The sequence below is a fragment of the Tyto alba genome, unplaced genomic scaffold (genome assembly GCF_018691265.1).
Source record: "Tyto alba isolate M040663 unplaced genomic scaffold, T.alba_DEE_v4.0 Super-Scaffold_6, whole genome shotgun sequence".
Taxonomy (NCBI): domain Eukaryota; kingdom Metazoa; phylum Chordata; class Aves; order Strigiformes; family Tytonidae; genus Tyto; species Tyto alba.
The window spans coordinates 20,669,028-20,684,094 of record NW_024881327.1 but is presented as its reverse complement, the minus strand read 5'-3'; the positions used below and the strand labels follow the sequence as shown (position 1 = coordinate 20,684,094).

General features: G+C 36.4%; 1 protein-coding gene across 11 annotated transcripts in view; it reads left to right on the top strand.

The window, feature by feature from the left end:
- SORBS2 (sorbin and SH3 domain containing 2) overlaps positions 1 to 15,067 on the top strand; it is a 167,096-nt gene that overhangs the window by 80,508 nt on the left and 71,521 nt on the right. For 6 of the 11 annotated variants that reach the window (XM_042807619.1, XM_042807623.1, XM_042807616.1 and 3 more), the window contains 5 exons: positions 795 to 844; positions 8,564 to 8,656; positions 10,224 to 10,250; positions 11,272 to 11,396; positions 12,373 to 12,981. In XM_042807619.1, coding sequence (XP_042663553.1) covers positions 835 to 844; positions 8,564 to 8,656; positions 10,224 to 10,250; positions 11,272 to 11,396; positions 12,373 to 12,981 — 864 coding nt within the window. In that variant the 5' untranslated portion in view covers positions 795 to 834. The remainder of the gene's footprint in view (positions 1 to 794; positions 845 to 8,563; positions 8,657 to 10,223; positions 10,251 to 11,271; positions 11,397 to 12,372; positions 12,982 to 15,067) is intronic. The other 5 variants (XM_042807626.1, XM_042807622.1, XM_042807628.1 and 2 more) reach the window with 2 other exon arrangements.

Below are 15,067 nucleotides of genomic sequence, written 5' to 3'. Positions count from 1 at the left end.
TATTACTGTAGGATGTCATGCTTTTCTCTACAGTTGTAGGTTGGTTTTGTGGGGTTTTACTGTTTGTTTGCAAGTACTGTATAGAGTTGGGATGTCTAAATAAAGAGATTCAACCTTTGCGTGCATTTTACATTATTTTGGTGTAAATTATTACCTTTAAAAAGCGCATTGGTGTATAGTGACTTTATTCCCGACCTATTGATTCCATGGGGAGTTTTGAAATGGATTCCTGTGGATACCAAGACACATGCCCTGATTCTGTGCATAGCAGTACAGTGAGCAACATTAAGAGAGTCAGTGTTGTCTGTAGACACACTTTAAATGACTGGATGGAAACAGCCATATCTCCTGCTTATAAACTGTTGAAAAAGACCTGGTAACGTTGGCAGCTTAAAAAAATATTAAGGGAGACCTCCTCTTTATATCTTTCAGTTTGCACAAAGGAGAGAATAAAGCTTATAAGCAGTCTTTAAAAATATTTCCCTATTCCTGTATGGGAGTAATTTTTAGTTTAGAGTTTCAAGATGAGAAGTCAATTACTAGTTTTTTATCCCAGAGCAAATGTTTACAACAGAGAGATACTAAGCACTTGAAAATAGAGTAGCTTATAATGGAAGCAACAGCTCATCTTTAACTTTGGAAGGACAAGCAGTACCAATTTAATTAAAGCTGTATTAAAATAGGACTGTCATTTGTATCACAGTCATTCTCCACCCCTCCGAGAAGTCCTGCTGCCATTTTGTACCACATATTTTTGTCTTGTTCAAATTAATAGATCGTTTTATTTTCTGCAGGAAATCTGAAGATTTTTATAGCAAACCCTCCAGTGTCAAAATGAACACAGGTACGCTGCTTCTGTGAGATTTTTCTTTACTCTTATGTGTTGTTTAGTAAGCAGAGAAGATCCCAAATTTATTTAAATTTTCATGAACAAATTTACTTCAGTTGGCGCTGAACTCAAATTAAGGAAGATATTTTAATAGTATGTCTGCTTATGTGCATTTGTATTCCATATACAAAATTTACATACATGGTTTTCTATGTATGGATATACATGGATATGTGAAATATACATGCATGTTCAGCTCTCTGTGCTTAAGTTATAAGTGTCAGTTTTGTATGTGTATGTTTTATGTAAAAATATGTAGTATGAGGACATAACAGCTCTGGAAAAGTAGTGTTAAAACATCACATTTTCCTAAGAAAATGCACATGTTTTACACATGGGTTGTTTTCATTCTCTACTGTCATTAAATTAAGGGGCCTATATATTTAAATAAAAAGGCATACATATAATACCTGGTGTTATTAGCTACACTATCATAATCAGATGAGGATAACTTTTTTTGTACTTAGAGGGATTTGTATTTTCTCTCAAGTTGCTGTGATAGATGTATTGACCAAATGTACTCTGTAGGAAGTTATCTTCATGATCTGTGACAACGTACTAATATTTGCTTCTGAATCACTGAAGTCAATAGATAGTGCTGCTGGTTTTGCTGGAAGTGGGAGTAGGCCTCTCAAAAGCAGACTGGTGAAATCCTGACCTGACTCATGTCAGGTCTAAATTTTCAGTTGCAGGCAACTCTTGATACTCCATGGATGAACTACCTGATTTGCAGATTAATTGTGGCACAAGGATAGACGTATTCATCCTTTTCAAACTAGTTGGTTTTATCATTGACCGTAGTGCTGCACAATGACAACTGATGTGACAACTTGAAATAAGCAAAATGTGTTGTATGGGACCTGAGGACCTGAACTATGTTTGAAGCTGGTTTGGGTGTTTCAGCAGCACGCTCTAACCAGAAGGGATTAGCTTTTCCACGATATAGGTTGCCGTTATCTTGACCACTGTATTAATCAGGCTTCCTGGCTTCCCGTTGTCTCAGACAGTGTTTGGAACTCAGTAGGACGAGCTTCTTTGACAGATTTTTCTTAATACAAAGTTAAAATGTGTTGGCTCACATGAAACCACTATATTTGTAAATATAATAAGCAGGAGAAATGAAATTTCTCAATTGAGTTTATGGGTTTTTTTCCCAAAGGACTGGTTGTTCTTAATTGTTTTACAGATGCTAACCAGGGTGATGTGTTTTTCATTTATGGAAATACTATTTGAAATTTGTCCTATCTTCTTGCATTTTTAGGAAAGCCATCTTTCCTAAATGTGTTAGTCTGTAGGTAGTACTGAAATACTGCTTGCTTCATAGAACTGTAATTTCAGAAGTAACTCAGCTAATCATCATACATTTGACTATGATTACAATGTGCATTGCAATCATATGAGTTAAAATCACGATAGATGTCATATTATAGCTTCTACTTTGAAAAATGTGGATAGAGCAGCAAATTGCCAGTTTGTGTTATTGTAGCTCTAAAGTATGACTTTGTTCTATGTTGTACTAAGATTTTTCATGTAAACTAGATATTCTGAAGAGAAGCAGACATAAGATTTAAGTAATCTATGTGGCTGAATGACTTCTGTTGGCGATTGGGAGTCTTCTGACCACCCAGGAGCCTTGAAAACAGACTTAAAAGACCTGAACACACTTGAAATCTTTTCTAGTTAACTAAGGATATCATGACTGTAAGCTGAACTTTAATCTACTCTGCACTTATACAAGTGAAAAAGCATTTTTCATCTTGTGTATGCTTGATACTAATGTGCATGTTACCAGCTGCACTAAAAGGAGGTATTGACAAAAAATATGGTATTTCCTGCCGGTTCTATTGATGCAGACTATTTTCTCACTGTAAAAAAAAAAAAAATAACAAACAAACAAAAAAAAATCCAGTGCGTAGGGTGTAAAAGTGAACATCTTGCACCTATCTGTTGATAAAGCATCGCTTTACTAAGGCAGAGAGTGACTGAGATGGAAGCTGTTCTGCATGGTGTTCTGGTCTAGTTGCTTCTTTTCCTTTTTTTTTCTTTTTTTTTACAGTATGTTATCTTTGAACATCAAATGAGTGCTGTAGTTCTTATATATATATATATTTCACTGCTTTGTAACAGGAATTTTTGCATGGTGCAATTGGAGGTTATCAGATACTGATGATCTGCCCCTAGTTTGTTTTAAAAATATGCATTTCATTAATTATTCCTGTGGATAAATGAGCACTCTAGTTTGATGCCAGTAACTGCTGAAGTGGCAAAGCTAACATATATGCAGCTTTAAAAGGAAAAAGTAAATCTACTGCTTAGAGCAGGCTCCTCTAATCCAGTGTTCCCTGTGGCTGCAGACTTGGCAGTCTGTCTCAGCAAACCCTGCAGAAGATATTTTTGTCTACAGAGAAAATGTTTTGAAGAGCTTTGGTTTTCAATACTCTACCATATATGGGAGGGATTTTTTAACATTTGATGTTAATTCTATACCACATGTTAGAAAGGAATATTCAACAGCATAAGGCAATGAAACATGTTTGCAAAAGCAAAGAAACAGACGTACGATATAGGGGAGGTTTTCAGAAGTACCAAAGGTACTTTGGCTCATAGTTCCTTTTGGTGTTCAATTGCTGTCATAATTTAAAAATAGTCTAATAGAATGTGTGCCTTTTTAAACCCAGACTAAGTTATCATCAGAAGAATAATATTTTAAACTATATATAGGGATTTTCATCAAGTCTTAAAGTACTTTACATATTTGATGAACATCATTAACTTGGTGAGTCATTTTGAAAAACTGAAGTCGCAGAAAACCTGAGCTGCCCATGAAGCTCACATCAGATTAAAACACATGCTAAATTTGCTTTTTGTTCATATAACATACATGCATGCATAGCTGAAGTTGGGGGAGAGGTAACTGAGTTGAGGAATAATGAATGAGTACAGGTTAATATTCTAAAACAGATTCTTAGTGTCCATCCATAAATATTTTGGCTGGGTTTCACACAGATAATTCTTCATAAATGCATCTAATTTTAGAATTATTAAATAAGTTGGCTGTTGACATTACATGAAGCACATAAAGAACAGCCCAGAGTTAAAAAGTATGCAGTTCTGGAAGACTGCAAATAGTCTGTGTTTGTTAAAATTATTAATGGAAGTTATCCCATGGACTAATATCTTATATTTTGTCTGGGAGACAAGTAGAAAATCTTGGGTCCCTGAAGAGTTCCGGAACAGATTGTGAAGCCACTCTTAGATCATTAAAACAAATTAGGTGAGCTTGAGTGTTTTAGGCATTTTACAAAAAATTTACTTTTTTAATCATGAGCAGCATCAAAGAGCCAAATAATAGTAGGTTCATCTGTATAGTCAATGTTAGGTTATGTGATAAAAGCTCATCTGCACACCCACAAAGGAGCACGGAGTGACAGGAGGGGAAGCCCAAATAATAGCCTGCCCTGCCAGGCTACTCCCAGGCCCATCACAGGAGCCATCAAAGGCCCATCTCCATAAGCCTGGAGGAGCACAGGGACACAAGAGCAGACAGGAACCCAAATGAAGGGAGGTACAAGGGTCTCCCTTTTCCAGGCCTCTCCCAGGACTGCCCCAGGAGAGCCTCAGCCCTGGGGTGCAGGCATGGAATGAATGGCAGACTCAGTGTCTAAGCCCAGTTGCTGGAAGGATCCACCTTGTCCATGTGTGTGTGTACATTCTCACGAGTGGATCTTTGTCCTGCTCAGCCAGCATGGGGAGGGGAAGGAGGACGTTGTGCCATCTGTGTTGGTGTGAGTGCACTGAGTGTCTGTGATGGGTATGGATAGCCATGTGTGTAAGTGGTGTATATGTGTGCTCTTGTGCACGTGTCTGCTGGGAATACATCTACAGATTCACTACTGGTGGGACCTCGGGACATGTAGAGGCAGCAGCTTCATCTGTCTTGGACTGTTGCATCCAGCACTATTTATTTGCCTCAGAAGGTCAGAATGCAAATAGGGAGTAAGAATCCTTGGTCTAAAGACTTTTAAACTTGAATTCACTGTGCAGACAAAGGGGAAGATGATACAATTCACAAGTACAGTAGATAGAATAATGATCAGCAAACATTATGCTTGGGTGCCATTTTTCTTTTCTTTGAGCTGTAAAAATTCATTAAAAATTTCCTGCCTCAGCTGCTCTCTCTGACCTCTTCACAAGAGGTTACCATCCTTTCATCTTTGCCAACTTGGTTTATGCCACTGATTTTACTAACTCTGAAACAGTATTTGCAGTAAAAGTACCCCATGTTCCTAAATAAAATTAGTGGTGGTGGTGGTGTTTTAAGTTGGCTTCATTCAGCTTTGGAGCAGGACTTGATCTATAGACTATTTGTCAAATAGAGATACAGCTCACTTAGGGTGATGCTGCCTGTAATGGGAGCAGTTGCCGAGATTGTGAATTTAGGGAGAAAGGGTTAAAGTACTTACTTGTGAAGAGAAACAGAATTAAGATAGGGAGAGAGAAGGAAGTAAGGCAAGGTGAGGAATAGAGAAAGGCGGAAGAGAAAAATAGTAGGAGGGAAGTTAGAAAAGGGAGAGGAGCTGAACAGCAAGCTAACAAGAGGAGAGCATCCAGAGCCCCACCACAGAGAGCGTTAGGATACATATGCAAATACAAACATCCTCCTAGCTGGAGAGCAAGCCACCGCCTCACCTGTCTTTTCCAGTCAGTAGGTGGCTTGTTCTTTTTCTCCCTTTAAAGGTAAGTCTGCAACATTGATTCAGGAGTACGTCCCTATATGGCCCTTTCCCTGCAAGATACTGTCAGAAACATGTCTCATCAGATCCTTACCTCCCCATTTCCTTTGTTTTCTGCAGTATCTTCTATGGTTGCTTACTTGTCTTTTCCTGATTTGATGGGAGTATGTAGGGCTTGCAAACGAATATCTAGGCACCAGCCATGCTAAGTCCTGATTTGAACTGGACATGCATTTCAGGTAGCTGTTTTGATTGTGAATTATTGCTTGACTTTACATTCTATTATTGCCTGCAGACCTTAGCTGATTCAGGTCTCCTTTGCTTCAATTTTAAAACAATACCTAGTAAGACGGGACACTCACTCCTGAAGAATTTGTCATGTCAAAAGCATAGAGAATTGTGCGTATGTGTATACATAGTTGCACGCATTTAATTTTTTTATATAGGCATACATTTTGTATAGATTGTTTCACATATCCTCATTTGGTCCTTGAGGAACAGCTGTGCAATATTAATTGCTTATCATTTGCAAGTGAAATGAGCAGATGATTATTAATTCAGCCTTCCTTAATGTTTTTGAATTCTGTGTTCTCTAGACTTACAGCTTTTTGATGTTATTTGGACTTCAAGAATCTGGGTGAGTTTAGTTAGTATTTGCTGGAAATTTGATGGAGCTATGAAAAAAGAGTACAGGCTGGAATAAGCCTCTTGAAATTCAACTGTGTAAGAAGTACAGATAAGGGAAGCAGTCTGAAAACTCCCTCTTTTGAGGCAGCATGCAGATTTTCCTGATCCTCACTGAGATATGATGCCCTTGACTTAATGGGAGCCTGGCCTGAACAAAGATGGGAAGATGGAGTCCATCATATGTAAAGATGTGCTTACTCACACACATTTGTATTTTATTAGAAATTCTGCACAACTCAATGTGGTATATTTGTATGGTTATGCCTTAACTGAGTGCTAACTGACTCATTGTTTTGTACAGATACTGAGAATGTTATTACAGGTACAGACTTGTGTATGGGCTTCTATGTATAGGGGTAAATATTGTATGCATATATGTATATAGTCAGTTAGAACATCTGATTCAGCTATCTTGTATGAAGCCATGTCAAACTCTTTGCTGGATAATGGGTCCACCAAGTAAAACTCTGACTCAGTTAAGTTACTTAAAAATTAATTTGAAGCAAAATTTCTTGAAGTTACAGCAATTAAATATTTTTAGTCAGTTTTCTCCTTGTCTTCCTTTCTTGCCACTGCAGTTTATCCTGAAATTCAGGAAGGTAGCTCTTGAAAAAATACAAATAAAACATTGCTTTGTTTGAATGAAAGATGTAACAGTATAACAAAATTATTTGCCTGTTAGCTTGTATTAATGAAGTAAAGTATGCTGTCAAAGTTACCAATATTCAGATAAGAACAGAACCTCAATATCAACACATAACCAAATCTCCTTGGAATTACTTCTGGTGTATGTCACAGGAGGGAATACATGAATGGAAAAAGTGATTTTAATTACCATTGCCATTCTATATTTATGTAAGCAAAATAAAACAAATGTGCAGATTTGATACCATTGTCTTTGTTTCACATGTACAATGCTAATAATTAATTGCTGGTAGTTAATTGCTTTTGACTGAAATCATTTGGCCTTTTGCTTTGAGACTTGGAATTGGCAATGAGTCTTTGGAACCACTTACACCTGGGGCAGTGGCTCTGATGTTTGCCAACGTTAACAACTCCTTAATGCATATCCTGCAAGACTTGTGGCCAAAGGGCTCTGGTATTTCTGGGGAAATATTGGAATGAGCAAAGAAATGCCAGGAGCTCACTTCTCTTGCAAATGCACGTTAAAGATGTCTGTGGCTCAAATTACTGCTATCCTAGAAAATACTTTCTACTAACAGGTTGCAGGTCTTCCTTAAGTATAATTTTATAAAACTCCCTGTCTTATGACACAGATATAAAAAACATTTAGGGCCTTTAATGTAGATGTGGTGGGTTTTGACTTCAGTAGGGCCCTGTATGAAATTTCAGTAATAACAAATATGAAAATTTAAATAATTATTATAGTGAAGAGCAGAAAAATTTTCTAGTTAATAAGGAAGAAAATTTACTAACTTGCTTTTACAACTATGATAGAGTTGCTAAAAAGCTATGTTGTGGGAAAGCTGCCTTCAAATAATAACAAAGTATTTATAAAACAGAATGCCAGCTACAAGTGAGAGAGGAGCAGAGTATAAGGACAAAAGAAGTCATGCAAGATCCAGAAGAAAGTTTTTTTCCATTCCTGGTTGTTTGGCGTGATTTTAGATTTCTAGTCATTCCTTCAGGATTTTACTGTGTTCCAAACATACATTTTTAAATTTTCTATTAGAAAAAAAAGAAGGAGGGGCAAGAGAACAAGGATGTCCCACCAAAACAACAAAAAATTATGCCGCCCTTAGTAAGTTTGTTTCTTGAGTTTAAATGATCCAAAAGACTGAACAAAAGCACTTTGTCAACTGATCAAACATAAGATTAGTTTATGAATGGTGTCTTTCTCTAATGCATAAAATGAAATGAATTTACACTGCAGATTATTGATTAATATCGCTCTGGAATGCTTAATTCTTCATGTTGATTACTTGTTTATTTTTACTAATTAGCTATAATTAAGCAGTCTTTCAGGTAACAGAATGTATATATTTCCCTAGTGGATTAGGTATTAAATACTCCTTTCCTTACTTATTTTCTGTGAGGTTTATTGTTGTTTAAAGCTTGTGAAATTGTATGTATTCTGCTAATCTGCAAAATTTGCGAATCTACACATTCCTGCAGCAGTTCCCTAACTGCATGCTTATTTTCATGTATGGTTGGCGTATCTCACACTGTGATATGTTGCATGTGCTTGCTCCCTTTGTCTGGGGCTGCTGTCTGTATTGTTTTGTGCTTCCAGATAGCGGTGGGTGTGCTCGCAAACGTGCTGCAATGTCTGTCACATTAACAGCTGTGAAGAGAGTTCAGAGTTCTCCAAACCTTTTGGCCTCAGGTATAAACACTAACCATTGAGATACTACTCTTGAGAGGCTTTTCTATAGTGTTATGCATTCCTGCAATATTACTCTGCAAGGAGGAGAAGGTAACCGTGTTTTTTATTCCACTGACAGGTCTGTTACTTACTTCTGCAGTGCTCTTTAGTAGCCATTAATGAAAAAAATTATAAAGACTTAGGGAAAAACAGTTACTTATAAATTAATTTTGCCTTCAATGCATTTTTTGGGTCTCATGTCCACTGTGTTTTTTCAAGATAATATAGCATGAAATATAGGTTTTGTTTATTAGAAACTTCGTTTATTGCAACTTGCTTTAAAAATTCTTCTCAAAGGAAAATAATCTGAATTTATTGTAAAATGAGTGTCAGAAGCCAAATTAACTTTTTAAAAATCATTTATCAAGCATCCTAAAAATGTTTTAAACAGTAAAAACTTGCAGAATATTCAGTAAACAGGCAGAACTGCTTCTTAGCAATACTTGTATCTGGTTTTGCAAAATTAAATCATAATGGGTATCAGCTGCCCAGGTTCACTGGTGAATTAAGTAGTTATAGGTATGAATCAGTGTAGAATCTTGAGTAGTGTAGACTGATTTACACTAATCTGAATATGCAGTGTTCACACCAAACAAGTACAATACAGGAAGCTGAATAAAGTATGAGCCAGAAAATAATTGCAAGATAAAGTCTTTGTTTTGTAGAGCTTTCAAATGCAAGACTACTCCCCAAAAATAAGAAGTGTTAGAATTTATGAAGCAAATTAAAAATTCGGTTGCTACTCTTTGTAAGGATAGTGGAAGGGTTATTGTGATTACTGCATGTATGTAAATTTAAGAAAACATTGTGTTCTTATTTCTTAGCAGCCCTTCTAACAAATTTTTATCATTTAAGCATGTAATACAGGCCTCTTGTTTTGTTGCACTTAAAATTAGTGGTAAGGAGTACTCTTAGTACTATAATTATTGTACATTAAAAATATATTTTTTTTTTTTTAGAAATGTCATAATTTTAGTTTCTTTAGGAGAAAAAACACTAATATATCTACAAGTAATCAAAAAAAAACTACCAGAATTTCAAGTCTGTTCTGTGCTGGCAGTATGTATGTATCAGTTTTTGTGTTTTGCTTTGAAGTGATGAAGAAAGCATCACACATTCTGATGTGAACGGGGAGAGAAAATCCTGACAGAATCTGTAGGCATCTTTCTTGGTTTTGAATTAAACTTTTCCAGCTCATCTTAAAGGAATGATATTTCTTTTGATGTCTAGATTTTAGATGGTAGTATATCACAGTATTTACTGGAAAAAACCCACAGCAAATGTTTGTTTATTATTGGCTGTCTGAAATAGCAAAGATTAAACAACAGTAACTCACAGCACACTATAATCTTCTGTTGAACTTCTGCAATAAACATTGAACAGTTACCTATGGTCTCATATTCTGAGGTGTACTTAGGCAACAGGAGGGAATTATATAACTGAACAAAAAGACTCCTACATATTTTTCAAGTTGTGTCATCATGTTTTTATTTCTAACACAAATTAATATTGGATGTTTCTTTTTCAGGGTCTGATTCTCAGTCTTCAGATTCAGGTAAATAAACCACTATTATTTATGCATCAGTGTAATACCATGTAAGTGAATGAATTATAAGAATCTTCCATTTATTTGCTTTCATTACTCCATACATCCACATTCTTTAAAGAAAGCAGCACTGAAATTGTAATAATAATTGCAAGTGGTTAAGACCTCAAATTCAGGTCTCATTTGAAAGTAGTATTTCCCATAACATAGCGTATATTGTCAGAAAATGAATTGTGTGGGAGAACACAAACTGCTAATTTGCCACCTTTAGCTTCAGTGGCACTTGCTATTTCATTTTTAGTTCTTTACTCATGGTTGCAAGTTCTGCCCTCCCCACTTAGCAGCCTGCTCACACTGTGCAACTTTTCCCAGCCTCTTACAATATTTTGCCTTCAAATCTGTAATTTGTTGAGGCAAGGTTATATCTCCCTAAGTGTTTGGATAACACCTTGAGGGCTTTTCGGCTCTGAGCACATAGACAAAACATGGATGGTTGGTTGGAAAATCAAGATGTAATTCAGATTTGGAAATAAGATGCATTATTGGAACAACTAATTGGGTATTATGGTGAAATTCGGTGAAACTGCTATGACCAACTAACTTTATGTGAGCTGGAATGTTTTTTCAAAATCTGATGCAGCTGTGAAATACAAGAACCTAATCTGTGAAAGTACTTCAGCCTGCTTTATACAGGGGCTGAAGCACAAACATCTCAGAACTCCCAAGATTAAAACCCATAGTCTGTATCAAGGTTGTGGGGAGGTATCAAACTGCTACCAACACTATTGTCAATGCTTGAGTTTTCTAAATTTTAAAGATAAGTATTTTGTAAAGTGGCAGCTTTAGCCCTTTTCTTACAACTTCCATGGTGGTAACAGCAGCGAAGTCAGTTGTGCAGTAGCTAAACTTTTCCGTTTTGTTTAATAGCTGATGATAATATGATGATAGCTGATGTTAATATGATGATAGCGATATAGGGATCTACTAATCACCAAAATAAAATGGTTTGATTCTTTTGTCATCACAAAAGCTTGGAGATCTTACAATGATGGAAGTAGAGAGACACTGAATGGAGATGCTAGCAGTTCATCTCTTACAGCAAAAGGTTTTAGGAGCGTGCGGCCAAATCTACAGGATAAAAAATCACCAACTCAGGTAAAACTGAACATACCAAGTTTCATGCTTTGGCATTTTTGTGGGGGTTATTCTTGGGGGATAGCATATATAGATGGGATACCTCTATGGAACATTGTCCTGATGTCTTCCAGATAGTGCAAATCACCTGTTCATATGGGTTGTTACAAGCTCTTTTACTGCATAGATAAAGTATACTCCACACAGGATGCATGCCTCCAGGTTAATTACCAGAAATTGCTTTCAATGAATAAGACAGCCAGCTAAATAAAAGTAGGTCATACACAAATAAAAGCTTTCTAGAAGTGTTCCCAGACTTCAAAGAGTATTTATTAATATTTAACACTTGGAGAATTGCATCAGTCATCAAAATAATACCTGAGGATAAAGGTTTATTAAATATAAGGTAGACAGTATTTCTGCCTGTTTTGCAGAACAATATAATTAGAGCACACTAAAAAAATAAAAACAAAACACGTAACTTGAAAACATATTTATCTGTCCAAAAACATACCAATGCAATACTGTCTCTGTTATTCTTTTAATTCAAAGATTTAAGAGGCTCTGTCTGTTTTATATATGTGTGTTACCTGTGAATAATAGCTTGTTATCTAAGTTCATGGAGTATATTTTGGAAATTACTTATATACCTGAACAATTTCACAGTTAATAATTCTTATTCACTGTACTAATCAGGTTTTTTAAAAGAAAATGGACTATTGTGGGCTCCCTTCTGATCCCAGTTTACTCTAAGCAAATGGAACATGTGGCTTTCTAAATACAGGCTGTACAATCCTGCACAGCAAAAGGTGGTGGGAACCTGACCAACTCAATTGTCCATTGAATTGAGCAATGTTGGGATGAAGCACCTTAAGTTGTTAGTTCCTTTATTTAAAGATAGAAATCAAACTGAGTTATATCTCCTGCTAACATTTACTTTCTTTCTGTTTCTTCTTCAATGTTATTTTGCTGTGTGTGGATGCTTTTGGCAAATAAGGCACCTCTGCCACCCCCTAGAAAAGAAAGTTTTCAGAAAGCAAGAGTAACTAATCACAATGAAATTAATCTCCAGGCAGTAACAACTGGTCCAGCTAAACACCTTCCCACAGATACTGCATATTACACTAATGAGAAGTCTGTCCAGAAGACAATGTCTTCTCAAATCACTAACACAAGTGTGTCCTATGCACAAAAAATCATTAAACCACTGACCTCAATCTCCAGTGCAGACACAGTAGCTGGTATTAGCGCTGCTCTCCATCAAGGCCAAAGGCAACAGTCTCAAAAACGTAGAGTATCTACCCTAAAATTAACCCAGACACGTGATCCAGCAAGTAGCATTCATTGTAATACACAGCAACAGCTCAAGCCTGTTGAAGTGCCAGTATTTCCACAAAGGCCTCTCTCACCTGCCTGTAACCCTGTGCCTGAGATACACACAGCGTCTCTTTCCATTCAGATAGCTCCCATCCCTGACAATAAAGCAGAGCCTGAAATCCAAGAACATCCACCTAGTATTTCTCCAGACACTTCAAAGATGTCTTCAAAGGATTTGGGACAAAAGTCTACAGTTCTTCCTTCTTCACAGGCTGCAGAATGCCATGTGGTATATTTAATTTTTCCATCTTTTATTTTAGATCATTCATGAATCACTTAATAACCGTCTGTTTAGTTATACTTATATTATCAAAGTTAGACCTTGTGTCTCCTGGGTAAAACTACCTGTCACATGGATCAAAACAGAACTGAACAAAACCTGATTTTTTCCTAGAGATGTTGCAATTAAAAAAAAAAAAAAAAAAAAAGCAAACAAAAAAAATTAACCAAACAAACAAAAAAAACCACCAAAACCTTAACCCAGCTGAGCTGGAAGGTAGACTTCTTTATTCTTCTGTGAGCATTTTATGGAGTGCAAATGCACAATATGAAATTAGTCAATTGTAGGTGATGCATCTGCTTAAGTGGCTTTTCGTAGAAGGGTTTGCATTAAAGCATTATGCTGCCATAGGTGCTGGAAGGATCAAGTATGCATAAAAAAGGGTTGGGGGCATTTCTACAAATGCAGCTCTGCCAGTTTGCTAGGGCCACCAAAAAATATTTTCAGTTGGTGCTTTCAAAAGGCTAGTCACTGCTGTCTCCTATGTGTCCTGTGCAAAAGCTCTTTTTAAAGAGAATAGGTTGATAAATTATTTTGTCAACCACCCAGAAGCGTCACAAAGTGCTGAACTTTTAAGTCCCTCTGTTTCCTCTATACCCCATGCCTACTGAGATGAAACTTCTTTGTTAACTAAACTGATCTCATCTAGAAACGGGTGTATCAGTCACACAGTGTAGGACCAGAGGAGTCTGAGCAGGGTTTATCGCCATTCAGAAAGTTACCGAGTCAAATATAATAAGCCTGGGAGCAATAAAGCAGCAGTGAATACATACTAGGTAAAAGGAGGGTTCTGAATAAACTTTGTCATTTCTACTATGATTTACCTAGTCACGTTAAGATTTTTCTATTTAAAAAGTTAATTATTCTAGTATACCTACCAATATACCATCTTATCAGAGTTTGTGAAAGCCCTTTAGTTGGAGGTAGGGATTGATATAGGTCTAGGCATATCTGCCTCAAAGCTTTGTCTGAGTGAGGATCCCGTCATGGCATATTGGTATTCATCTAGTTCTGCTGAAATCAGCGGGACTACTCTGAAGTAAATACTGCACAATCTTGGAAACTTAAAGTCCATTGACAGCCCTATTGTCAATAGTAGTAACACATCTGCTCTCTCAGACTGTGGTTCTTTCAGAGCATCACACTCAACCAGGTCTTTACTCTGCAAGCCACAAATATCTGCATTAGCTACAGGATAGTTTTACAAGTTGTAATAAGACAATTCCACCCTTCAACTCCCAAGTAAAAATTTTTATCAGAACAAAGGTCTGTGAAATTATATGGCAACAATTTGTAATGTTCCATTTGAATTCACTCCATTAACAAATGGAAGCACAGAAGAATTAATCACATTTGTCCTTCTCAAGATTAGAGGCAAAACTATGGTCTGAAACCCTTCTATTGAGAAAAACAAGTTGCTTTACCCTGAAAAAGAACCAATTTGTTACTTAGTAATTTTTTGTCAAGTAAAATGACTCAGTTCAAGAAAGAGCCACAGTAAAGAAATCAGGTCAGAAACAGTAATGAAGGCTGAGTAAGGGCTTTTTCTTGTAGATAGAGTAGGTATGGAGATTATAGGAGGCAGGGTTTGCAAGCCTTTTAAATACGGGCATCAAAGGATATGGTCAGACAGTAGGACAGGTATAGGTGTGGCCAATGCAACTTACACAGCTGTTTTCTTTTTACTTAATAGTTGTCCAGCCTGTTAGCAATATGGTACATTATGCTCAGATAAAGTGTCTCTCAAAAAGGAAGTAGTTTTATGACAGCTAAAAAGAATTAGGGGAAATACCTTTTATATGATCCAGAATAATACTCAAACTCTAACCAGAATAACTAGAAAAAAACATATCTTCTAGCTACTTTTTTTTTTAATTTTAAAAGTTGAAACACATTTTGCAATTTCTTTTTATTTTAGAGCCTGTTTTAGTTTCACTATGGACTGACAAAAGTCAGAAAAGTAGCTGTGATTTGTTTGGCAACTCTGCACTTATTTTTCTGCCTTTGCCTTTGTTTTAGTGTGTGGGAAGATTGA